The 26,087-nt window shown below is 41.0% G+C and overlaps 1 protein-coding gene across 1 annotated transcript in view; it reads right to left on the reverse strand.

Moving 5' to 3' along the window:
• The window catches only part of tdrd1 (tudor domain containing 1), a 79,475-nt gene extending 54,860 nt beyond the window's left edge, over positions 1-24,615 (reverse strand). The window contains exons 1-12 of the mRNA XM_029763925.1: positions 24,442-24,615; positions 23,736-23,893; positions 13,205-13,251; positions 13,036-13,093; positions 12,587-12,704; positions 12,070-12,133; positions 8,854-8,940; positions 8,343-8,522; positions 8,090-8,233; positions 6,594-6,762; positions 6,204-6,287; positions 4,612-4,788 (exon numbers count right to left, since the gene is read on the reverse strand). Coding sequence (XP_029619785.1) covers positions 4,612-4,788; positions 6,204-6,287; positions 6,594-6,762; positions 8,090-8,233; positions 8,343-8,522; positions 8,854-8,940; positions 12,070-12,133; positions 12,587-12,704; positions 13,036-13,093; positions 13,205-13,251; positions 23,736-23,893; positions 24,442-24,497 — 1,342 coding nt within the window. The 5' untranslated portion in view covers positions 24,498-24,615. The remainder of the gene's footprint in view (positions 1-4,611; positions 4,789-6,203; positions 6,288-6,593; positions 6,763-8,089; positions 8,234-8,342; positions 8,523-8,853; positions 8,941-12,069; positions 12,134-12,586; positions 12,705-13,035; positions 13,094-13,204; positions 13,252-23,735; positions 23,894-24,441) is intronic.
• Between the last annotated feature and the right edge of the window lie 1,472 nt (positions 24,616-26,087).

Below are 26,087 nucleotides of genomic sequence, written 5' to 3' on the forward strand. Positions count from 1 at the left end.
AAACTTCAGAGTGTATCCAATATGCATATTCTAGTTTCTGGGCCAGAGTAGTAACCTGTTTAAATTGGGTACGTTTTTCATCCGGCTGTGAAAATACTGCCCCCTAGCCCAGACAGGTTAAAGCCAAGATAATGGAATTCATTGCCCTTGACAATCAACCGTGCTCTGTCGTGGGTGATGTTGGCTTCTGCCGACTGGTCGAGCACCGTTACACACTACCAAGTGCGCTATTTTTCAGATGTTGCTAGCTTTAGCATGGTACCTAGCTAGCACCAATACAACCAGCCTGAAAACAATGACCAGTAGAAACTGCAGTCATTTTCATTATTCTTAGCAATGATTTAGGAATCCTTGTGAGTAAGTATTAGCAAGGTTGTCACTTGTTGTTCGCCTATTGAAATTGAACTTCAATTCATGAAAATAAATAGCTAGCCAGCTACTTAACCCTGTTGCCCAAAGCTAACATTATAAGCAACCAGCCAGCTTCATCTGGCTAGTGAGGCTCAACCGGACCGCGATGTGAAGCAAGGCACAATAAGGATGAGGCACAATAGTGGAATTTACGGGTTGCCTTCAAAATAAAATTGCCATTGACAGTGATGCAAATGAATACAAATAGTAGAATTATGCCAAACTTTTTATTTTGAAGGCTAACCGCAAAGTTCAATATTGTAGCTAGCTTTACAGAAACTTGGCAGAAATTTTCTATGGGAAGTTAAGCCCTGGAATTTGGGGAATTTTGCTTAAATTCATTAAAAAAAAGTTCTAACAGCGAACCTTTTTATGAGGGATACACATTGCAATTCTAGGTCTTGTGGCATTATTTGTTTAAACAATATTTCTGTATTCCAAACAGTATGAAGGGTCCGTGTGTACTTAAAGAACAATCACGTCGAAACCATTACTAATTTGTGATGTACGTAAGGACACTATCTCTGAATGTGTATATTTTCCAGTGATCAGATTCACATCCAAATTTTGGGGAAATTATGATTAAAAATGTAACTATTTGTAAGAAGATATAATGTGATGTTAGCCTTCTAAATGAGAGAATTGTTTCTCATATGATGTCTTAACCACGTCAGTGGCCACGCCCACATGAGCACAGACATTATGACAAAAGGAGGGAACGCCCGCCCCCGATTTGGAGGTGGAGGCTCCGTCATGGTCTGTGGCGGTGTGTCACAACATCATCGAACTGAGCTTGTTGTCATTGCAGGCAATCTCAACGCAGCGCATTACAGGGAAGACATCCTCCTCCCTCATGTGGTACCCTTCCTGCAGGCTCCTCCTGACATGACTCTCCAGCATGACAATGCCACCAGCCATGCTGCTCGTTCTGTGCGTGATTTCCTGTAAGACAGGAATGTCTGTGTTCTGCCATGGCCAGCGAAGAGCCTGGATCTCAATCCCGTTGAGCACGTCTTACTGTTACTTTTGATTTTGACCCCCCCCCCCCCCCCTTTGTTCAGGGACACATTCAATTTCTGTTAGTCACTGTGTCTGTGAAACGTGTTTAGTTTATGTCTCAGTTGTTGAATCTTGTTATGTTCATACAAATATTTACACGTTAAGTTAGCTGAAAATAAACGCAGTTGACAGTGAGAGGACGTTTCTTTTTTTGCTGAGTTTACATTGCAATTCTTTTGAATGTGCGGCCGTTCATGTGCAAAGTATTCGCATTTCCATGAGCCTAGTTCTCAGCTGATGTATGTAGTGGGCCCATTCTATCTTTCCCGCTCTTTATCTGTCCCCACCTCATTGTCTAAAAATCTGTCATAGTCGGGTTTAGTCCACTAGGGACTTTTCATTGCATTAAGTAATAATCAATGTGTAAGCTATTCTGTTGGTGTTATGTAATTCTGTGTGATTATTTAGTAAATAAATTAAGCCAATTTGTATATCGCTGATTCATCATTTATGCTAGGGTCGTGCAGATATCCAAGAATTTTGCGACATTCAGAATGAGACTGATTGAAGGCAAATGAGAATGAATGACTTGACTGACTGATGTAAGAGATCTTATCTTAAAGTTCAGTCCGGAGATAGTAACTCGTTAAATAACTTTTTCTGTGGTGCACCAGATTACTAAATAATTAACTGTTACATGAGTAATTTAAATCGCATAATAATTTAACGTGGTACGTAATTATATTATAAAATAACAGTCAATCACATTAAATGATAGTCAAGACAACTTTCTATAGTGTGTAATGAGGAGAAACCAGACCCTGCACTTGACACATTTATCAAATTGCTTATTCCAGTTACTAATAAGCATGTACCCATTAAGAAAATGACAAAAAACTGTTCAATCCCCTTGGATTGATGAGGAATTGAAAAATTGCATTGTTGAGAAGGATGAGGCAAAAGTAATAGAAAATTAGTCTGGCTGCTCAACCGATTGACACACTTATTGCAAATTGAAAAATCGTGACTTAAGCTGATTAAAAAGAAAAATTACACTATGACATGAGAAATTTTATTTAAGTTGCTCTAAAGCTTTTTACTATCATTTTTTATATAATTTTTTGGGAAAAAAAGATAATTCAGCTCTTTCACTCATAGAATCAGATGGCTCATTCGTCACAAAACCCACTAACATTACCAATTACTTGAATGATTTTTTCATTGGCAAGATTAGCCAACTTCGGCATGCCAGCAACAAACGCTGACAATACACATCCAAGTATAACTGATCAAATTATGAAAGATAAGCATCGTAATTTTGAAATCCGTAAAGTGAGTGTAGAAGTGAAAAGATTATTTGTCTCAACAATGAAAAGCCACCGTGGTCTGACAAGTTGGATGGAAAATTACTGAGGATAATAGCAGACGTTATTGCCAAATCGATTTGCCATATCTTCAAGTAAAGCTAACTAGAAAGTGTTTGCCTTCAGGCTTAGAGGCAAGCAAAAGTAATTCCTCAACCCAAGAATTGTAAAGCCCCCTTTACTGGCTCAAATAGCAGACCAATCAGCCGGTTAGCTCAGTAAACGTTTGGGAAAATTGTGTTTGAGCAGAAACAAAGCTATTTTACTATGAACAAATTGACAGACTCAGCTTGCTTATAGGGAAGGACATTCAACAAGCACACCACTTACACAAATGACTGATGATTGATGATCAAAAGATTGTGGGAGCTGTTTTGTTACACTTCAGTGCAGCTTGTGCCATTATTGATCATAGTCTGCTGCTGGAAAGAAGTGTGTGTAATGGCTTTATTTCCCCTGCTATAATGTGGATAAAGAGTTAACTGTCTAACAGAACAACTGTTCTTTAAAGAAAAACTAACAGGTCTGTGAGAGCCGGAATTCTTACTGGTTGGTAGGTGATCAAATACTTATGTCATGCAATAAAATGCAAATTAATTACTTAGAAATCATACAATGTGATTTTCTGGATTTTTGTTTTAGATTCCGTCTCTCACAGTTGAAGTGTACCTATGATAAGAATTAGACCTCTACATGCTTTGTAAGTAGGAAAACCTGCCAAATCGGCAGTGTATCAAATACTTGTTCTCCCCACTGGTCATCCCCAAAGCCAACATCTCCTTTGGCTGCCTTTCCTTCCAGTTCTGTGCTGCCAATGACTGGAACGAATTGCAAAAAGTGCTGAAGCTGGAGACAAATTTCCCTCAATAAATATAAACATCAGCTATCTGAGCAGCTAACCGATCGCTGCAGCTGTGCATAGTCCATCTGTAAATAGCCCACCCAATCTACCTACCTCATCCTCATATTTTTATTTACTTTTCTGCTCTTTTGCACACCAGAATTTCTACTTGCACATCATCATCTGCTCGTCCATCACTCCAGTGTTAATTTGCTAAATTGTAATTATGCCACTACTATGGCCTATTTATTGCCTTAACAGCACTATCAACAAGGCAGGTCCTACAGGCCCTAGTTTTGTCCCACCTGGACTACTGTTCAGTCGTGTGGTCAGGTGCCACAAAGAGGGACCTCGGAAAATTACAATTGGCTCAGAACAGGGCAGCTGGCCCTTGGATGTACACAGAGAGCCAACACGTAAATCTCTCATGGCTCACTACTTCTTTTTGTAAGTGTTGACATGCTGAATGCACCGAGCTGTCTGTTTAAAATACTTGCGCACACACCCATGCATACCCCACAAGAAATGCCACCAGAGGTCTCTTCACAGTCCCCAACTCCAGAACAGACTATGGGAGGCTCACAGTACTACATAGAGCCATGGCTACATGGAACTCTATTCCACATCAGGTAACTGATGCAGCAGTAGAATCAGATTTATTTTAATAATTAGATACATTTACACATTATGGAACAGCGGGGACTGAAGAGACACAGGAACACACACAAATGATAATACATGCACTCTACACACGAAATTTGGATTGTAAATATGTGGTAGTAGAGTAGTGGTCTGAGGGAACACACTTCATGTGTTGTGAAAAGTGTTATGAAATGTAATATCAAGTAATATCTTAAATTGAAAACTGCCTTATTGTTGCTGGACCCCAGGAATAGGAGCTGTTGCCATGGTAACAGCTAATGAGGATCCTTAATAAACACAAATAAAGAAATTAAGCAAAAGTGTATAGATGGGTTGTTACTAGGTTGTACTCACTGGCGTTGTCCAGTTTCTGACAGATGATGTCATAAGGTGACTGCAGGTGCGTCACCATGGCAGCGAAGGCGTCTCCCAGTCCCTGGGTCAGAGGGTCAGGTGGCTGTGCCTCCATATTCTCGTTCTTACCCCAAGACTGGCGGCGGAAGTTTTCCAGGGACGCACTCACCAGGGAGTCTGGAGCAGAGGGGAGCAGAGGGGAGCAGAGGGGGACCAGCTACTAAATATTAAAACAAACTGGAGTAAACCTTTACCTTGTAAACTCAAAAAGAAACATCCTCTCACTGTCAACTGCGTTTCTTTTCAGCAAACTTAACATGTGTAAATATTTGTATGAACATAACAAGATTAAAAAACAAACTGAACAAGTTCCACAGACGTGTGACTAACAGAAATGAAATAATGAACAATAGGGGGATTGAGAGCCGGGCTCTTCGCTGGTCATGGCAGAACACTGACATTCCTGTCTTGCTGGAAATCCCGCACAGAACGAGCAGTATGGCTGGTGGCATTGTCATGCCAGGATGAGCCTGCAGGAAGGGTACCACATGAGGGAGGAGGATGTCTTCCCTGTAACGCACAGCGTTGAGATTACCTGCAACGACAAACTCAGTCCGATGATGCTGTGACACACTGCCCCAGACCATGACGGACCCTCCACATCGATCCCGCTCCCGAGTACAGGCCTCGGTGCAAAGCTCATTCCTTCGACGATAACCGCGAATACGACCATCAACCCTGGTGAGACAAAACCGCGACTCGTCAGTGAAGAGCACATTTTGCCAGTCCTGTCTGGTCCAGCGACGGTGGGTTTGTGCCCATAGGCGACGTTGTTGCCGGTGATGTCTGGTGAGGACCTGCCTTACAACAGGCCTACAAGCCCTCAGTCCAGCCTCTCTCAGCCTATTGCGGACAGTCTGAGCACTGATGGAGGGATTGTGCGTTCCTGGTTTAACTCTGGCAGTTGTTGTTGCCATCCTGTACCTGTCCCGCAGGTGTGATGTTCGGATGTACCGATCCTGTGCAGGTGTTGTCACACGTGGTCTGCCACTGCGAGGATGATCAGCTGTCCGTCCTGTCTCCCTGTAGCGCTTTCTTAGGCGTCTCACAGTACGGACATTGCAATTAATTGCCCTGGCCACATCTGCAGCCCTCATGCCTCCTTGCAGCATGCCTAAGGCACGTTCACCCAGATGAGCAGGGACCCTGGGCATATTTCTTTTGTTGTTTTTCCAGAGTCAGTAGAATGGCCTCTTTAGTGTCCTAAGTTTTCATAACTGTGGCCTTAATTGCCTACCGTCTGTAAGCTGTTAGTGTCTTAACGACCGTTCCACAGGTGCATGTTCGTTAATTGTTTATGGTTCATTGAACAAGCATGGGAAACAGTGTTTAAACCCTTTACAATGAAGATCTGTGAATTTATTGGGTTTTTACGAATTATCTTTGAAAGACAGGGTCCTGAAAAGGGGACGTTTCTTTTTTTGCTAAGTATAAGACAACACATCAGGAATTATAATCAGAATCCAATTATTATTATGGAACTTGGAAAAAGTGTTGCAAAATGGTGACAAAATAAAATTGACACTGCTCACCAACGTCCTGTTCCGCGCGCTTCTTATTGACGTCCTCCCTCACAGCGTAACCTTGGTCCATGAGGAAGGTGCTCAGCTGTTTTCCTGTCAGAGAAAGATATGGTGTTTACATGGCAGACATGAAGACAGACAACGTGAAAAGCACATTTTAAAAAGGGGAGTATGGTTACTATATTATGATGTTAGTCAGTTAAGCACTCAGTGATACAAACATGAGAAAAGAATTGAACGATGAGCTGTACTCCAATAGGAGCGCCCAAAAAGATGCTCAAGGTTCCTAAACCTAATCATGCTTATGTTTATTATGGATAATTAAATGTGGTGATTCATTCTTTCATCTTCTATTATTTACTGTAGCCAACTGACCATAGCCTTCCTGTGATACAGTACCGATAGGAGTCAGCAGGATGTCCACTGCGTAGGTGCGGTCATTCTCCTGTGTGTCCACCACAGTGAGTGTCAGGCTCTTTCCAGCCACCAGCTGTCGCACAGCCATGCAACACACCCCCATCCAGCTGTCAGTCACTGGTGTTATCCCGGCGACGCTGCACTCCAAAGCCTGCAAGAAAAAGGTTGTGGTAAATGAAAATGAACAAGAATAAATACGCATTTCAAATAAAATAGGGCAGTAAATATTTGGGCCTTGAATGTTACTCCTAGGAAACAGATGAATTTGGACTAGGAAAATTTACTTCAGAAAACACAATTTAACCTGACTGAAACGTGCCTTCGGAAAGTATTCAGACCCATTGATTTTTTTCCACATTGTTACGTTACAGCCTTATTCTAAAATTGATTTGAAAAAAATCCCTCAATCTACACACAATAACATATCGATGAAGCAAAAACATTTTTTAACCTAATTTCTTGTTTTTTGCTCTGACATGCACTGTCAACTGTGGGACCTCATATAGACAGGTGTGTGCCTTTCCAAATCATGCCTAATCACATGAATTTACCAGAGGTGGACAATGAAAACAGGATGCACCTAAGCTCAATTTCGAGTCTCAGAGCAAAGGGTCTGAATACTTATGTAAATAAGTATTTTTTATTTATTTATACATTTTCAAAAATGTCTAAAACCCTGTTTTCGCTTTGTCATTATGGAGTATTGTGTGCAGATTGCTGAGGAAATTGTTTTATTTAATACATTTTAGAATAAGGCCTTTACAAAATGGAAAAAGTCAAGGGGTCTGAATACTTTCCGAAGGCACCGTATACAAAAGTATGTGGACACCTTCAAATTAGTGGATTCGGCTAAGTGTATAAAATTGAGCACACAGCAATGCAATCGCCATAGACAAACATTGGCAGTAGAATGGCCTTACTGAAGAACTCAGTGACTTTCAAAGTGGCACCATCATAGGATGCCACATTTCTAACAAGTCAGTTTGTCAAATTTCAGCCGTGCTAGAGCTACCCCCGTCAACTGTAAGTGCTGTTATTGTGAAGTGGAAATGTCTAGGAGCAATAACGGCTCAGCCGTGAAGTGGTAGGCCACACAAGCTCCCAGAACGGGGCAGCCTAGTGCTGATGCACACAGCTAGTAAAAAACGTCTATCCTCGGTTGCAACACTCACTACCAAGTTCCAAACGGCCTCTGGAAGCAACATCAGCACAAGAACTGTTCGTCTAGAGCTTCATAGAATGGGTTTCCATGGCCGAGCAACCACACACAAGCCTAAGCTCACCATGCGCAATGCCAGTTTCGGCTGGAGTGGTGTAAAGCTCGCCGCCATTGGACTCTGGAGCAGTGGAAGTGCGTTCTCTGGAGTGATGAATCACACTTACCCATCTGACAGTCCGACGGACGAATATGGGTTTGGTGGAAGCCAGGAGAACTCTACTTCTAAAAGAACTGAGGTGAATTTTCACGATGAACTCACACATGGTGGAATAGGTTCAATGCTGGCAGCGAGCGGCTTGATCCGATCCAGTGTCACGTCTTCTTCATTTCCAAAGTCAATGTAGAGAACGTTAGCATTTCCATCATCTGCAGCTACAGACTGGACAACACCTCTGTACCAGTTCTAGAGAGGGAGAGATGCAAAGGATTAGATACTATGGATTTTTAAAGCCTCTAAGTAATATTTTTACGACTGCATTTTTTCAATTTTCCTAAGTGGTGTTCTTCATCACCTGATCCAAGGAGTATTTGACGGCACAGACCTCTCCGGTGTCGGGCTTGTAGTCTGTCCCTAGCGAGCCGCCGTTGGTCTTCTGCAGTTCCACAGTAATGGCTCTCAGAGCCTCAACCAGCTCTGGCCTTTGGACGTGAATGAAAAACCTACCAGGGCTATGCAGCTCCACCACAGACACCTTAAGCCACAGACAACCAGGAAGAGAGAAGACTTTAGAGTACACAAACACAATGAGACTCAACATACTACATTGATAATGTTGGCCTATGTACCTACAGGACAATCGTCATTGTGTGGGTGGAACATTGAGGTATGTTGGATTAGTTTGTACACCTGTGGATTGCTCTAACATCAGACATCGCCATAGCATATTTTCTAAACATGCGTAAAAAATAAGTCATTAATTCTGCCTCTTGAATTCTCTCAACGGTGACATTTTAGGTCAGACTTTTTCCCGGACCTAAACATGACCTCAGGAGGACATTAAAGGAGCTGCCCAGATCACAAACCTGAATTTCCATTCCTTTGGTGATGTCATTCTTACGGAGGTCCCGCAGGTACACTCGCTGGGAGCAAGTCACATCACCATTGTTCACCTGCAAACGCCAGGTTACAGATCTCAAAATAATGTTCTCCTCAGTTAACTGGTCACATGTTCTAATAAATTCCATACAGTTGCCTGTCAAATATATAGTCAACCTTGCACAAATCACTATTTCTTCTAAGTAGAAGAAAAAAAGGGGGAAAGAAATGAATAAAACTTAGTTCACATGTACATTTGCTTGATTTACAAAACACACAGGAACTAGAAGGAAAAAAATGGTCTGGATTAAATTACTCATTTACTGTGTAATTTCACGTGGTAAAAATAGCGATTGAAAAAAGAAAACCGAACATTTTGCTCCACATTGTAAAGTGCAAGGGTGCCAATATATTTGACCTCAACTGTACAAGTAATGGAACTACAAAGTGAAAGGTTCAACAAATTGTGTGAGGGGTAGGAATGGGCGGATTTCTCCATTGACTTCTCCGGCTGTTGTATAGGTAAGCTCAATGTTGAAAAATGTCTCAGTCCTTGGAGCAAAAACGTTGTGCTATCCAGGAGTACGAGTACGGGACATCAATATGCTTCTTCCAAACATTTTAAACAAGCATCAGGAAAGTCTATCATAGTTCATGTGGAATTCAATGACATTATGAAGTGCAGCTCAGAACACCTGAAGATGGATTTCAAAGAACTGATTGGGTCACTGCTTGACACCAGCAAAACCCCCATAATATCTGGCCCTCTACCATCCCTAAATCGTGGCATTGAACGTTTCAGCAGACTTTTAACCCTCCATAACTGTCCACGAGATATGCAGATGGGTGTGGGTGTAACATTTGACAATTTTGAAACCTTCTGGAAACACAGCTCTTTTTGGTTCCTTTCAAAGCATTTTAAGGCTGCATTGAGACAATGACTAATCAATGACCCAAGGCCAGCTCAGTTGAGCCCTACCATTGTGTCGCTGAGTCGTCATAATGCTTCAGCAAATGTACATTATCCCTGGGGCGTTGGAAAACAATGTAAGTAACCTAAATTTGTCCCTCAACTGCCCTGAATGCCTCTGCTGATCCCACAGCTATTGTAGCAGTAATCCTGTGCCCATGAACAACAGTTATACCGTTAGCACTGAGGCGGTGTGCCCTAGTAGGAAGTGCAGTGCGTGCAGCTCACCCTGCACTAACAAATAACATGAGCATGGCTACTTCTGCTAAGCTTCCCAGTAAAACAATGAAAACAAGCAACCATCCCAGAAAAGCGCTAAAAATAGCCCACATCAACCTCCCTGGGCAAGGTGGGACGCTTGTGGAATCGCGTGGCGCGAAATACAAATACCTCATAAATGCTTTAACTTCAATTTCTCAAACATATGACTATTTTACACCATTTTAAAGATAAGAATCTCGTTAATCTAACCACATTGTCCGATTTCAAAAAGGCTTTACAGCGAAAGCAAAACATTAGATTATGTCAGGAGAGTACCCTGCCAAAAATAATCACACAGCCATTTTCAAAGCTAGCATATATGTCACAAAAACAAAAACCACAGCTAAATGCAGCACTAACCTTTGATGATCTTCATCAGATGACACTCCTAGGACATTATGTTATACAATACATGCATGTTTTGTTCAATCAAGTTCATATTTATATCAAAAAACAGCTTTTTACATTAGCATGTGACGTTCAGAACTAGCATACCCACCGCAAACTTCCGGTAAATTTACTAAATTACTCACGATAAACGTTCACAAAAAACAATTATTTTAAGAATTATAGATACAGAACTCCTTTATGCAATCGCGGTGTCAGATTTTAAAATAGCTTTTCGGCAAAAGCACATTTTGCAATATTCTGAGTAGATAGCTCGCCATCACGGGCTAGCTAATTTGACACCCACCAAGTTTGGCGTTCACTAAACTCAGAATTACTATAAGAAAAATTGGATTACCTTTGCTGTTCTTCGTCAGAATGCACTCCCAGGACTTCTACTTCATCCACAAATTTTGTTTTGGTTCAAAATAATCCATAGTTATGTTCAAATATCCTCTGTTTTGTTCTTGCGTTCAAGACACTATCCGAACGGTGACGCGCGGACGTGTATCATGACAAAAAAAATTCTAAATATTCCATTACCGTACTTCGAAGCATGTCAAACGCTGTTTAAAATCAATTTATGGGATTTTTCTCGTAAAATAGCGATAATATTCCGACCGGGAGACATCTTTTTCGTTCAAAGACTGAAAATGTAAAATGGCCTCTTCACGTGCACGCGCGCACCCATCTCATTGTTCTCAGATCGACCACTATCCAAATGCGCTACTGTTTTTCAGCCATGGGCTGCAAAGTCATCATTCAACGTTCTGGCACCTTCTGAGAGCCTATGGGAGCCTTAGAAAGTGTCACGTTACAGCAGAGATCCTCTGTTTTCAATAAAGAGAGTGTAGAAGGCCAAGAAATGGTCAGAGAGGGCACTTCCTGTACAGAATCTTCTCAGGTTTTGGCCTGCCATATGAGTTCTGTTATACTCACAGACACCATTCAAACAGTTTTAGAAACTTTAGGGTGTTTTCTAATAGCTTTGTAGAACAAAAACACACAGCTTGTCTCTGCTCAACAAATTTCAACTCGACAATGAATAATTTGGGGGGAGGGCTGCTGCAGTTTGCAAACGATATTGTGCCAATCTCCCTCGCAGCAGTCAAGCAATTGCATTCCGCCAATAGTCATTCTCAATCGAGGAGTTTATTCAATCTGTATCGCCGAAGCGCTGCGCTGTAGCATGATTGAAATGTAATTTCCGTTTCAGCCAACAAATGCAGTGTCAAGAAATTCTTATTTGAATACCTGTCAATCACAAATGTACATTGTTTGAAGCACACTTATAAGTCTGTCACAAATGACAGCTCCAATAAGCACCCTATATTGAACAAGAGGCTTGTAGAAACATGATTATTTTGAGTTTTTAGTTCATCGTTCACCGGTAGGGGGTCCTACGTGCTCTGGGCATTACTGAAACAAATTAATCGAAAGATTTATTTTGACTGAACGAGTTCAAAAGATTGAGTCAGTAAAAAGAGCCAAACTTCTCATCACTACAGAGTAGGGCATCAGGAATTTGGCCAATTGAAACAAGTGTGTTTTTCTCCACAGCATCTCAACACAGAAGAAATGATACCTTGGAGTCTGACGGGTTCTGCCCATTTCCCATCGGTGAAGCTGGGGTTTCCTTTGGCTTATCACTTTTTGAGATGAAGGGTGTAAAAAAAAATACAAAAAAAGTGCATTTTAATATTTTTTTAAGGGACAATCTGCAGTTCAAACAACAAAGCAGACACCCCACCACTGATTTGGTAATTAGCTGAGAGATCAAAATTATAGTTCTCACCATGTTTCAAGGCTATACTGTGTTTACAATTACATTGTACAAACAATGGATTAAAAAAAAGCTTATATTTTGGGTTCTGATGGAGTATGTTAAACTAAGTCATTTTCTTCAAGAATCAATGGGTATATCACTAATTTAAAAGTCCAGAAATGGATGTAGCAATCGCATACTGCCCTTAAGCTTAACATGAAGTAACAAAAATTCAGCAAAAAGAAGGGTTAAAGTTGCCTGCCCAGCACTAAAACATCCAATTCAACAAATCACCTTTGATTTAGCCAACAAAGAACATGATTAGTTACATATTCACCTTGTGGGAGTATCCGGGGTACTGGGCTTGCACATGTGCCTGTGTGCATTCCAGTCCTCTGACTGGCAAGCCACTGAGCAGTAGCAGGTCTTCTTGCAGCGCGTGCAGCGAAGGTTACCTGGAAAAGGTTAAGGTTTATTCAAGTCTAGCCCAGGTTATAGACCTCGATCAATAGCATCCAACAACTGACTTTAATGATTTGTTGTGCACTGATCAGTGATTTAAGGGATGCGGATATAATGAGAAATGTCTACCGATTATGGATATACCTTCCAATGCGGGACACGTGCTGCTAAACAGGTACAGTCATTTGAGTGCGACTTAACATGAACGCTTCTCCTATGTTATACACTAACAGTAATCCTGTTCACAGTATGCCGTAGAACATGTGGTGCAAAGACAAACAAAGTGATACATCAATGAGAAATTAGCAGGGAAATAAGACCAACCTTGCTGACTGCAGTAGTTGCACAACTTAACAGTGAATGGGGGCATAGAGGCTGTTTTCTACAAGGGCAAAATAACAAATGTTACACATGTTGTCACTGCCTTTCAGGCAGGCGTTACATTTGAGGGATGTAAAATTGATATTACAATTGAAAAATAATAAATGCATACCATAGAGCCGTTTGTGAGTACAGTGGTTTCTTTTCGGCTGGCCTCGGCTTTGACAAAGAAAAGAATTATCATTATTTACGTGCTAAAATTAGGGTGTTAAGGGGAGGCAACAAACAATGGACGCCATGTGAGAATTCTACAAAAAACAGCAGTGATCAAATAAATGTAAAAATACATAAATAATTTCAAAACATGAATGTGGAAGTTAACTATGTCAAGAAATCACAATACTGTACGTTATGATATTTACATGAGCCCAAATGTAAAATGTCACGTTCAGAACGTTAAATTCTGTGGGACAGCCTTTATGAAACACGCAAAATTGGTGTTCATATTTGCTCTTTGCGATGGGTATTCATCATTCTACTAGAGTAAGATCAATGTGACGTCGTATTGGCAACAAGTATGAGAAAGTCCTGAGGGTTTTACACAGTCAGAGGTCCTAGGACTGAAAAATAAGGCAAAACCTTTTTCCTTTGCTTTGGTCATTGATGTTGTTTTCAGAGACACTAAAGTAGAGGTTACACAGTAGAGCTTCGTAGCTACATTTTGGTGTATGGGTTGTCACGGATTGGTTCACACTCACGTGGTGCCTCCCGTGACGAGAAGCTAGGTAGCTAGCTGTGTGAGGGAGTGTTTGTTGGCCTGACGCTGTTCACTGAGGTAACTTCCTGGGCAAGTGGCAGCCCTACTCTGCAGTGGGGGTATTGTGCCAGCTCCAAATTTTGTGATTGATGGTTTAATTATTTCAAGTGTAAATTGAAAATGTGACCCATCAATCTTGCTGCGCAGGTGGCTACCAGGCGGCTAGCAACCTAGGCTAATTATTTGCTAGAAGAAATGGTGCAGCTTATCCTCGAATAACAAGAGTAACTCATCAACACCAAACATAACATCAAACCAAATCAGGTGTATGCCTACCTTAGAAGTAAGCCATCTTATCAGACAAGTAGTGTAGCCTTCTGTGTTACAGTTCAGACTTAGTGAAAAGTAAGCTTGGGCGGTAAACGGTATACAAGGGTATTTAGAAATAACCACGGTATGGTTAAATATCTTTTAAGTTTTTCAATTTTGATTTCAATATTTGTAGACATTTTTTAAGTAAATACCTGCAGTCAACTTGTGGAATATGTTAAGAGATGAAGCAGATCACATTCTTCATTTCACAGGTCACATTATGAAGCCTACCATAGTTCCCCACAGTTGAGCCAGTCACGTGTTTGTTTGTTAACCTCTTTTTTTTATTTTTTTATCTGGTCGTGCAAATACTGCCCCCTAGCCCCAACAGGTTAATAGCACAACGGGAGAAAGCGGGAGCACGTGAGTCCAACTGAATTGACAGGGGTTGTGTTTTACGGATTGCCTGTCTTTGCAATTCGCTTATTATCGTTTGCGCTTGTTAGCATATTTAGCTAGCAGGTTCCATGAAAATTTGCTATCACTTATACTAATTTTGTCAACATTCTGGTAATAGACGCCCCAGTGGGAATTGTTGCACGCACTTGTGTACTAAGCGGGTAATAGCGCATTTCCCGGAATGAAAAAAGGAAGGTATGATGTGAAAATCTGGATACCACCCAACCCTAGTGAGAAGTGTGTGTGTCTATGTTAGGGCGTGTGTATGCAGCTGCAAGGCAAAAGGTATGGCTGTATGATTTGGCACTCTAGGCCTAAGATAGGCTACTGAATACTAAATGTTACATAAACTAAGCAAAAAAAGAAACATCCCTTTTTCAGGACCCTGTCTTTCAAACATAATTCGTAAAAAATGCGAAAAACTTCAAAGATCTTCATTGTAAAGGGTTTAAACGCTGTGTCCCATGCTTGTTCAATGAACCATAAACAATTAACGAACATGCACCTGTGGAACGGTCGTTAACGTCTTTGGGCTAGGGGGCCGTATTGGGAAGTTTGGATGAATGAGGTGCCCAAAGTAAACAGCCTGTTACTCAGGCCCAGAAGCTAGGATGTGCATATAATTGGTAGTATTGGATAGAAAACACTCTGAAGTGTCCAAAACTGTTAAAATGTGTCTGTGTATAACAGAACTGATATGGCAGGCGAAAACCCGAGGACAATCCATCCACAATAATTTCTTTCAGCTGACCTCTGATTACAATGGTTGGGAATATAAAAGGAGGTCCTCCCAGATTGCAGTTCCTAGGGCTTCCACTAGACGGCAACACTCTTTAGAAAGAGTTTCAGGCTGGTTTTTGGAAAAATTAGCTAGAATTTGTAGTTTTTCTAAGTGGCTCCCATTTCGGCTTTAGTGTTTGTTGCGCGATCCGGTAAATGCGCGTACTTCGTTATTTAGCTCCGGTAATGGTCTCCGGTATTCTCCGTCTTAAATTCTGTCTTTTATTTACATAATAGGGTACCTTAGGATTGATTAGGAACGTTGTTTGACTTGTTTAGAAGTTTATTGGTATTCATTTTGTATGCATTTTGAACGAGGGAAACCGGTGGATTACTGAGTCAAGCCGCGCCATTGAAACTGACTTTTTTGGGATATAAGGAAGGACTTTATCGAACAAAATGACCATTTGTTATGTAGCTGTGACCCTTGTGATTGCAACCAGATGAAGATCTTCAAAGGCAAGTGATTTATTTTATCGGCATTTCTGACTTGCATGACGCATCTGCTTGTTTGGAAAAAAATATGTAATGCTTCAGATAATCGCATGGTGTGCTTTTGCCGTAAATGGGCACAAACCCACCGTCGCTGGACCAGACAGGACTGGCAAAAAAGAGCTATTCACTGACGAGTCGCGGTTTTGTCTCACCAGGGGTGATGGTCGGATTCGCGTTTATTGGGAGCGGGATCGATTTGGAGGTTGAGGGTCCGTCATGGCCTGGAGCGGTGTGTCACAGCATCCTAGGACTGAGCTTGTTGTCATTGCAGGCAATCTCAACGCTGTACATTACAGGGAAGACATCCTCCTCCCTCATGTGGTACCTGATGGGGGTCACGATAGGGGCTGCACCAAATGATTGATGAATTATAATAATTGATTATGCTTATGTTGTATTAATATAAAGGGAAAGGCTATAAGACCCCTCCTTCAGTACATCTATAGGGTCCTGGACTACAGATTAGATGTAATAAATATATATATTATAAGGTTTAATATTGTTCCACAGTTATTTTCTAGTCTCTGCTTCTTATAAGAAACGGTCAGAGATGTGTGAGTTATTGCAGTCAAAACAGGGTATCTGTGAGAAGGCGCCTCAAGGCTAAAAGAGATGCATAGACAGAGAACCCTGCAGGGGAGTGAAAGAGATGAGACAAGTCAGACATACCACTATAAAGCAACTTGGGGAGTGGTAAATTATTGCTGAGCCCTTAGAAAACACTGGAACTATTGTTCTCCCCTGCAAGTTTGTATAACTGTATATGCATGGGCTTGGTCTCATGAGTAGAAGGTTTTGACGTGCGCAGTTACATCACTAGGGGTTGACTGCAAGTATATTAAAGCAACTTGGACCTTTTCCTATTTTGCAGAACTTACTCGGAAACATGCGTGCTATGTTCCCGTTGTCAACTTCTGTCTGCAATTGCATTAATAAAGGTTTTTGATTGATTTACTTAAAAATATTGTCTGGTTGCTGATTTCACCGATAAGCAAATGATTGACAAGGAACAAGGACCCTACCCCAACATACCCTTCCTGCAGGCTCATCCTGACATGAGCAAAAAAGAAACGTCTTCACTGTCAAATGCGTTTATTTTCAGCAAACTTAATGTGTAAATATTTTTAAGAGCATAACAAGATTCAACAACTGAGACATAAACTGAACAAGTTCCACAGACATGTGACTAACAGAAATTGAATAATGTGTCCCTGAACAAAGGGGGGGGGTCAAAATCAAAAGTAACAGTCAGTATTTGGTGTGGCCACCAGCTGCATTAAATACTGCAGTGCATCTCCTCCTCATGGACTGCACCAGATTTGCCAGTTCTTGCTGTGAAATGTTACCCTACTCTTTTTGCAGTATTTAGATAGAAAACACCCTAAAGTTTCTAAAACTGTTCGAATGGTGTCTGAGTATAACAGAACTCATATGGCAGTCAAAACCCTGAGACAAATCCTGACAGGAAACTGAAATCTGTTGTGTGGATATCACTTCAAACATTTGCCATTGAAACACACAGGGGCTTGTGAATCATTTAGCACTTCCTATGGCTTCCACTAGATGTCCCCAGTCTTTACAAAGTGGTTTGAGTCTCCTATGGTAGTAACTGACCCAAAGAGGCTGTGGAACTTGGTCACAGGGGATGGGCCATTACCATTGTGACGTCGCGCCCATGGGTACTCTCCCTTTTCAAAACGTTTTGAAAAACAATGCAACCGTCCCAATGGAATATTATTGAAGCCCTGGTTGAAAAAGCCCCTAAAGATATGTTATACAACGTTTGACATGTTTGAACGAACTTAAATATTATTTTTTTTGCTCATTCCTGACGACAAGTCAGACGCACACGGTACATTTTCACTAGCCTTCGGAGCGTGCTAACACTATTGGGACATAAATTAACTTTTTTGAACAAAACTACATTTGTTATGGACCTGGGATGCCTAGAAGTGCATTCTGATAAAGATAATCAAAGGTAAGGGATTATTTACAATAGTATTTTTGATGGTTGATCGTTCCAAGATGGCTCCAACATTTATAGCCTAGACTTTTTTTCTGGGCATACCACGTCGTTTATTGCAAAGTGTGATTTCCCAGTAAAGTTATTTTTAAATCTGGCAAAGCGATGGCATTCAAGACATGTTCATCTATAAGTCTTTGAATGACAATATTACATGTTAACAATGTTTTCGAATAGTAATTTTGTAAATTGTAGCACTAATTCACCGGAAGCATTTGAGGGAAAAGATTTTCTGAACGTCATGCGCCGATGTAAAATGCTGTTTTTATATATAAATATGAACTTTATCGAACAAAAAATGCATGTGTTGTGTAACATGATGTCCTAGGAGTGTCATCTGATGAAGGTTGTCAAAGGTTAGTGCTGCATTTAGCTGTGTTTTGGGTATTTGTGATGCATGCTAGTTGCTTTGAAAATGGCTGTGTGATTATTTCTGTCTGGGTACTCTGCTGACATAATCTAATGTTTTGCTTTTGCTGTAAAGCCTTTTTGAAATCGGACAACGTGGTTCGATTCAGGAGAGGTGTATCTATAAAACGGTGTAAAATAGTCATATGTTTGAGGAATTGAAGTTATAGCATTTATGAGGTTTTGCATTTAGCGCGACGCGATTCCACTGGCTGTTGATTAGGGTGGGACGCAAGCGTCCCACTGGCCCAGACAGGTTAAGTTCCTTGCTCAGAACATGAGAACATATGAAAGCTGGTGGTTCCTTTTAACATGAGTCTTCAATATTCCCAGGTAAGGAGTTTTAGGTTGTAGTTATTATAGGAATTATAGGACTATTTCTCTTTATATCATTTGTATTTCATATACCTTTGACTATTGGATATTCTTATAGGAACTATAGTATTGCCAGTGTAACAGTATAGCTTCCGTACCTCTCCTTGCCCCTACCTGGGGTCGAACCAGAGACACATCGACAACAGCCACCCTCGAAGCATTGTAACCCATCGCTCCACAAAAGCCGCGGCCGTTGCAGAGCAAAGGGAACAACTACTTCAAGGTCTCAGAGCGAGTGACGTCACCGATTGAAACGGTATTAGCACGCACCGTTAACTAGCTAGCCATTTCTCATCGGTTATACCAGCCTAATCTCGGGAGTTGATAGGCTTGAAGTCATAAACAGCTCAACGCTTGGAGCATTGCGAAGAGCAGCTGGCAAATGCACGAAAGTGCTGTTTGAATGAACGCTAACGAGCCTTCTGCTTCCTACCACCGCTCAGTCAGACTGCTCTATCAAATCACAGACTTAATTATAATATAACAAAACACAGAAATACGAGCCTTAGGTCATTAATATGGTCAAATCCAGAAACTATCATTTCGAAAACAAAACGTTTATTCTTTCAGTGAAATACGGAACCGTTCCGTATTTTATCTAACGGGTGGCATCCCTAAGTCTAAATATTCCTGTTACATTGCACAACCTTCAATGTTATAATTATGTACAATTCTGGCAAATTAATTACGGTCTTTGTTAGGAAGAAATGGTCTTCACATAGTTCGCAATGAGCCAGGCGGCCCAAACTGCTGCATATACCCTGACTCTGCTTGCACGGAACGCAAGAGAAGTGACACAATTTCCCTAGTTAACTTCTCTAGGATAGGTGGGACGGTAGCGTCCCACCTGGCTAACATCCGGTGAAATTGCAGAGCACTAAAATACTAAATACACCATTCGTAATATTAACCTCTATGGGCTAGGTGGGACGCTTGTATCACTGGCTAGCTATTTTGACACCCACCAAGTGTGGTACTCACCAAACTCCGATTTACTATTAGAAAAGTTTGATTACCTTTGCTGTCTTCGTCAGAATGCACTCCCAGAACTTCTACAACAAATGTTGTTTTGTTTCCAAATAATCCATAGTTATATTCAAATAGCTCCGTTTTGTTCGTGCGTTCAGGTCACTACCGAAGGGTGACGCGCGAGCGCATTGTGACAATGTTTTGCAAATATTCCATTACCGTACTTCGAAGCATGTCAAACGCTGTTTAAAATCTATTTTTATGCTATTTTTCTCGTAAAATAGCGATAATATTCCAACCAGGCGACGTTGTATTCATTCAAAGGCTGAAAGAAAAAAATGTAGTAGTCTCATGGACGCGCATCTCCAGTCTCACTGTTCCCAGGCTGACCACAAATTCTCTAACAAATTCTCCTGCTGTTCTTTGCCCAGAGACTGCAGACACCCCATTAGACTTTCTGGCGCCTTCTGAGAGCCAATGGAAGCCTTAGAAAATGTCACGTTACAGCACAGATGCTGTATTTTCGATAGAGATGCTACAGAAGGACAACAAATTGTCAGACAGGGCACTTCCTGCATGAAATCTTCTCAGGTTTTGGCCTGCCATACGAGTTCTGTTATACTCACAGACACCATTCAAACAGTTTTAGAAACTGTAGAGTGTAGAGTGTTTCTATTATATGCATATTCTAGTTTCTGGGCAGGAGTAGTAACCAGAATAAATAGGGTACGTTTTTTATCCGGCCGTGAAAATACTGCCCCCTATCCCAAACAGGTTAACATAATCACTAGTTAACTTGTTAGGGCTAGGGGGCAGTATTGACACGACCGGATAAAAAAACGTACCCAATTTAATCTGGTTACTACTCCTGCCCAGTAACTAGAATATGCATATAATTATTGGCTTTGGATAGAAAACACCCTAAAGTTTCTAAAACTGTTTGAATGGTGTCTGTGAGTATAACAGAACTCATTTGGCAGGCAAAAACCTGAGAAGGTTTCATGCAGGAAGTGGCCTGTCTGACAAGGTGTTGTTGTTCTTGCTTCTGTTTATTGAAGATTCAGGATCTTCGCTGTAACGTGACACTTCCTACGGCTCCAATAGGCTCTCAGAGCCCGGGAAAAACCTGAACGATGACAAGGCAGCCTCTGGCTGAAACACATTATCGCCTTTGCCAAGTGGCCCATCAGAGGACAAAGGGCTTAGGCTCGTGCCCGAGTCGACCCAGTGATATATTTTCTTTCGGCTGTTTACCTAATTGCAGATTCCCGGTCAGAATATTATCGCTTTTTTACGAGAAAAATGGCATAAAAATTGATTTTAAACAGCGGTTGACATGCTTCGAAGTACGGTAATGAAATATTAAGAAATCTTTTGTCACGAAATGCGCCGTGCGCACGACCGTTATTTACCATTGGGATAGTGTCTAGAACGCACAAACAAAACGTCGCTGTTGGAACCTAACTATGGATTATTTTGGACCAAACCTACATTTGTTATTGAAGTAGAAGTCCTGGGAGTGCATTCTGACGAAGAACAGGAAAGGTAATCAAACTTTTCTAATAGTAAACCTGACTTTGGTGAAGGCTAAACTTGGTGGGTGTCTAAATAGCTAGCCCTGTGATGCCGGGCTATCTACTTAGAATATTGCAAAATGTGCTTTCACCGAAAAGCTATTTTAAAATCGGACATATCGAGTGCATAGAGGAGTAATGTATCTATAATTCTTAAAATAATTGTTATGCTTTTTGTGAATGTTTATCATGAGTAATTTAGTAAATTGTTAGTACATTCGCCGGAAGTTTGCGGGGGGTATGCTAGTTCTGAACGTCACATGCTAATGTAAAAAGCTGGTTTTTGATATAAATATGAACTTGATTGAACAAAACATGCATGTATTGTATAACATAATGTCCTAGGTGTGTCATCTGATGAAGATCTGCATTTAGCTGTCTTCTGGGTTTTTGTGACATTATATGCTAGCTTGAAAAATGGGTGTCTGATTATTTCTGGCTGGGTACTCTGCTGACATAATCTAATGTTTTGCTTTCGTTGTAAAGCCTTTTTGAAATCGGACAGTGTGGTTAGATTAACGAGAGTCTTGCCTTTAAAATGGTGTAAAATAGTCATATGTTTGAGAAATTGAAGTAATAGCATTTCAAAGGTATTTGAAAATCGCGCCACAGGATTCAACTGGCTGTTACGTAGGTGGGACGAATTCGTCCCGCCGGTCCTAGAGAGGTTAAACTAGTAATATCATCAACCATGTGTAGTGATCTAACGTGTCCTGCGTTGCTTATAATCGATGCGGTGCCTGTTCATTTCTCATCGAATCCCAGCCTACTTTGACAAACGGGTGATGATTTAACAAGCGCATTTGCGAAAAAAAAAGCACTGTCGTTGCACCAATGTACCTAACCATAAACATCAATGCCTTTAAAATCAATACACAAGTATATATTTTTAAACCTGCATATTTAGTTAATATTGCTTGCTAAAATGAATTTCTTATAACTATGGATGTGACGTTGTGTCACTTCTCTTGCGTTCCGTGCAAGCAGTCAGGGTATATACACAACAGTTTGGGCCGCCTGGCTCATTGCGAACTGTGTGAAGTCCATTTCTTCCTAACAAAGGCCGTAATTTATTTGCCAGAATTGTACATAATGACATAACATTGAAGGTTGTGCAATGTAACAGGAATATTTAGACTTAGGGATGCCACCCGTTAGATAAAATACGCAACGGTTCCGTATTTCACTGAAATAATAAACGTTTCGTTTTCGAAATGATCGTTTCCGGATTCGACCATATTAATGACCAAAGGCTCGTATTTCTGTGTATTATTATGTTATAATTAAGTCTATGATTTGATAGAGCAGTCTGAATGAGCGATGGTAGGCAGCAGCAGGCTCGTAAGCATTCATTCAAACAGCACCTTCGTGCGTTTGCCAGCAGCTCTTCGCAATTCTTCAAGCATTGCGCTGTTTATGACTTCAACCCCCGAGATTAGGCTGGTGTAACCGATGTGAAATGGCTAGCTAGTTAGCGGGGTGCACGCTAATAGCGTTTCAAACGGCACTCGCTCTGAGACTTGGAGTAGTTGTTCCGCTTGCTCTACATGGGTAACGCTGCTTCGAGGGTGCCTGTTGTCGATGTGTTCCTGGTTCGAGCCCAGGTAGAAGCAAGGAGAGGGAAGGAAGCTATACTGTTACACTGGCAATACTAAAGTGCCTATAAGAACATCCAATAGTCAAAGGTATATGAAATACAAATGGTATAGAGAGAAATAGTCCTATAATAAGTACAACCTAAAACTTCTTACCTGGGAATATTGAAGACTCGTTAAAAGGAACCACCAGCTTTCATATGTTCTCATGTTCTGAGCAAGGAACTTAAACGTTAGCTTCTTTACATGGCACATATTGCACTTTTACTTTCTTCTCCAACACTTTGTTTTTGCATTATTTCAAACAAATTGAAAATGTTTCATTATTTATTTGAGGCTAAATTTATAGTACTTATGTATTATATTAAGTTAAAATAAGTGTTCATTCAGTATTGTTGTAATTGTCATTATTACAAATAAATAAATAAAAATTGGCTGAGTAATCGGTATCGGCGTAGAAAATTCATAATCGGTCGACCTCTAATAGGTATGCACGGTAGCTTTGACATCGGTTTTTAACGTCTGCGTTAAACTAAACACCAACCGATGTTGGCATTTTTAGCTAATATCGTTAGATTCCGATATGTTCACCGATATATCATGCACCCTACTGACTAGGGATTAACATTGACCAGTCCGCAACCTTTTCCAATCACTTGAAAATAAGATCTCAGCAATGTTAAGTCTTATCCTCATGAAATAAAGTGTTCTGTGTTCCTGGGAAGCTTCTCTATAGCATGGAATCCAAAGTATAATACCAGAACCATAATATAATTTGGATCCCTAACACCCTACTAAAATCACTACAGTATTCATAACTGACAGACATTCTGCATGGCCATTATGAATATCAAGCAGCCATTACAGTTAAATAAATCCAGGAGCTGTATTTCAAAATGACATTTCCACCAATCAACTATCATTTAACACATTGCATAGCACATTCATACAAATACCATCCACGTTGGAGCTCGCTAGAGGCCGGTCTGGTGTTGGGCCAGGGGCCCTTGGGGTTGCAGTGGCACCTGCTGGGCTGGTTGACGGCCTCCTCAAAGGCATGTTGGGTTGCACCACGTTTTGGAAAGTTCCACGGTTCATGATCATGCTGTCAAACCTAAAATCAAAGAGCATATTAAAACAGTCTTAGCTACGTTGTTGAAACATTACCATATCCCTACAAGTTTGATTTGGCACTTCGTTTGCGAGCAACCATGTAGCTAGCCAAATTCGTTTGACGAACGACTACTAGCTAGCTAACTGGTGGTGAACGTAGTTATTTTCCTCAAGCCTATCATCGTGGCAAGTTAAATGTGCCTTCGAAATATAGCTAGCAAGATGTGTCCCAATATAACTAGCTAGTTAAGTGACCTTGAGTTTGCGTCATATCATTGGAAGACAACTCTTCAATTAGTCTACCTATCTAATCACTAGTTAACTTGCTAGTAAATTAACTATTTAGCCATCTCCTGTAACGTTAACTAGTAACGAAATGAACTGGCTAACTCAGCGAGACGTTAGCCAATTATTTTGTAGTTAAACCCAAAGGCTGCATAAACACTAATTGAAATATAAGCCATTTATAGTGTAAACTTGAAAGACGTGAATTTTTCCAATGAAAACATGATTCCTTCTCCTGTCATTTCGTGCTAAATGTGAATGTACCTGTCTTTGGCTGTCACACGTGGTGTTGAGCCTTCTCGTTTCTGATGTCCACCCATGCGGTACACTAGACCATGTCCACGCGCTGCGCTACAAAGTTTGCGCGTGCCAAGTTGTTATTTTTTGTTCTATGTCTATGTACCAAAAAATATATATTTATTGGTTTGGTATATACTTTGATGATGCTATTTAGATCATCTATGCACTCTCGAGCCTTTTGTTAATTAAAGAGGCAGTAGGGTAGACAAATTAATGGTGTTCGTTTTTCAAACGTGTCCTTCATTTAACCTATCCAGGTGAGATATTTGGAGCGTTCATGTGCTGTCGGAGTTATCGGAAGTTCGTAGTTCTGACTGTGAAGTTTCACCAGAACGACCCTCCAAATTGTAATTTCAAGTGGCAAACTGAGGAAATATTGTTTATGTTCCAATATGCATAGTTGTGTTTTGTCTAAAGCATATTCATAGGTTGCACCTCTGTCGGTGCACGCGATACAATTGCAATCAGCCGATATAATTGTCAACTATTATTAGAAATCAAGCGATATGAATCAGACAGTGGGGCGCCGCCTGACCCACAAGTTGGTCAGAAGGTTCAAATCAACGTTTCATATCGTGGTGTAGATGTACTGTACTAACAATGACACAATAACGCGAGTTCACATTTCCAGCATGCCGACACCCAGACCTCCCTTGCCCGCCATAGGAAGCAAAATGGTAATTGGTAAATAATAAGTGAGCATTGCATTGGCACAGCTGGCTAGCTTTACTGACATTGCTAGCCCGTGGTCGCGTTGCTAGCCATCGGGCCCGTTGCAGGTCTACACAGGTGCGTTCATTGCAAGGCTACTTACGGTTGCTTTGCAAGCCCGCGGGCGCGTCGCTGGTCGGGTGCGTTCCAGTGGTCTTCATTGCTTCATAACTTCTGGGTGTATTATAACGGATACTTAACGGAACAGATTAGCATAATTTGTTCAGATTATTTGATTATTTATTGGCTTCTACTTTTATAGAATTGTTTTACAAATCCCAAATCACTATTGCAGGGCTGACCAACTCTGTTCCTGGAGCTACCACCCTGTAGGTTTTCGCTCCAAACCCAGTAATAACTAACGTGATTCAACTCATCAACCAGTTAGTTAGGAGCGCTAGATAAGGGTTTGAGCAAAAACCTACACTCCCATTCAAACCCAGAGTCCTATACTGAATTTCCCCAGACTTCCAAGACAAGATTTGGAAGGATGGCCACGCGAGGCTAGTGTTTAACATATAACCACATGCTGGTGGTGTTCCTGCCTGATTACCTTGAAGACGTTGCATTTTATCAACTGGTGGTTGTGCTCCATGTCATCTATTGTCGGGCATTACATTCCTATATCATATGATGTGGTTAGCTGATATGTTAAACACCTATCCAAGCTTTGTGAGATCTGACAGACGTTTGCAATGTAGTCAGGCAGGAATGGCACCCATATGATATAGCGGAGCGGTATAGCAATCTAATACCCGACTGCACAGTTGATGACGTGACATGCAAATGACGTGCTATGCAACTATTGGTTAATGCAATGCATTATCTGCAATTTGGTCAGGGCCTGGAACATGACCCTCAACTAGCTGAATCAGGTATGGTAGGTTAGGGTTGGACTG

Source organism: Salmo trutta, chromosome 10 (assembly GCF_901001165.1).
Source record: "Salmo trutta chromosome 10, fSalTru1.1, whole genome shotgun sequence".
Lineage (NCBI taxonomy): Eukaryota > Metazoa > Chordata > Actinopteri > Salmoniformes > Salmonidae > Salmo > Salmo trutta.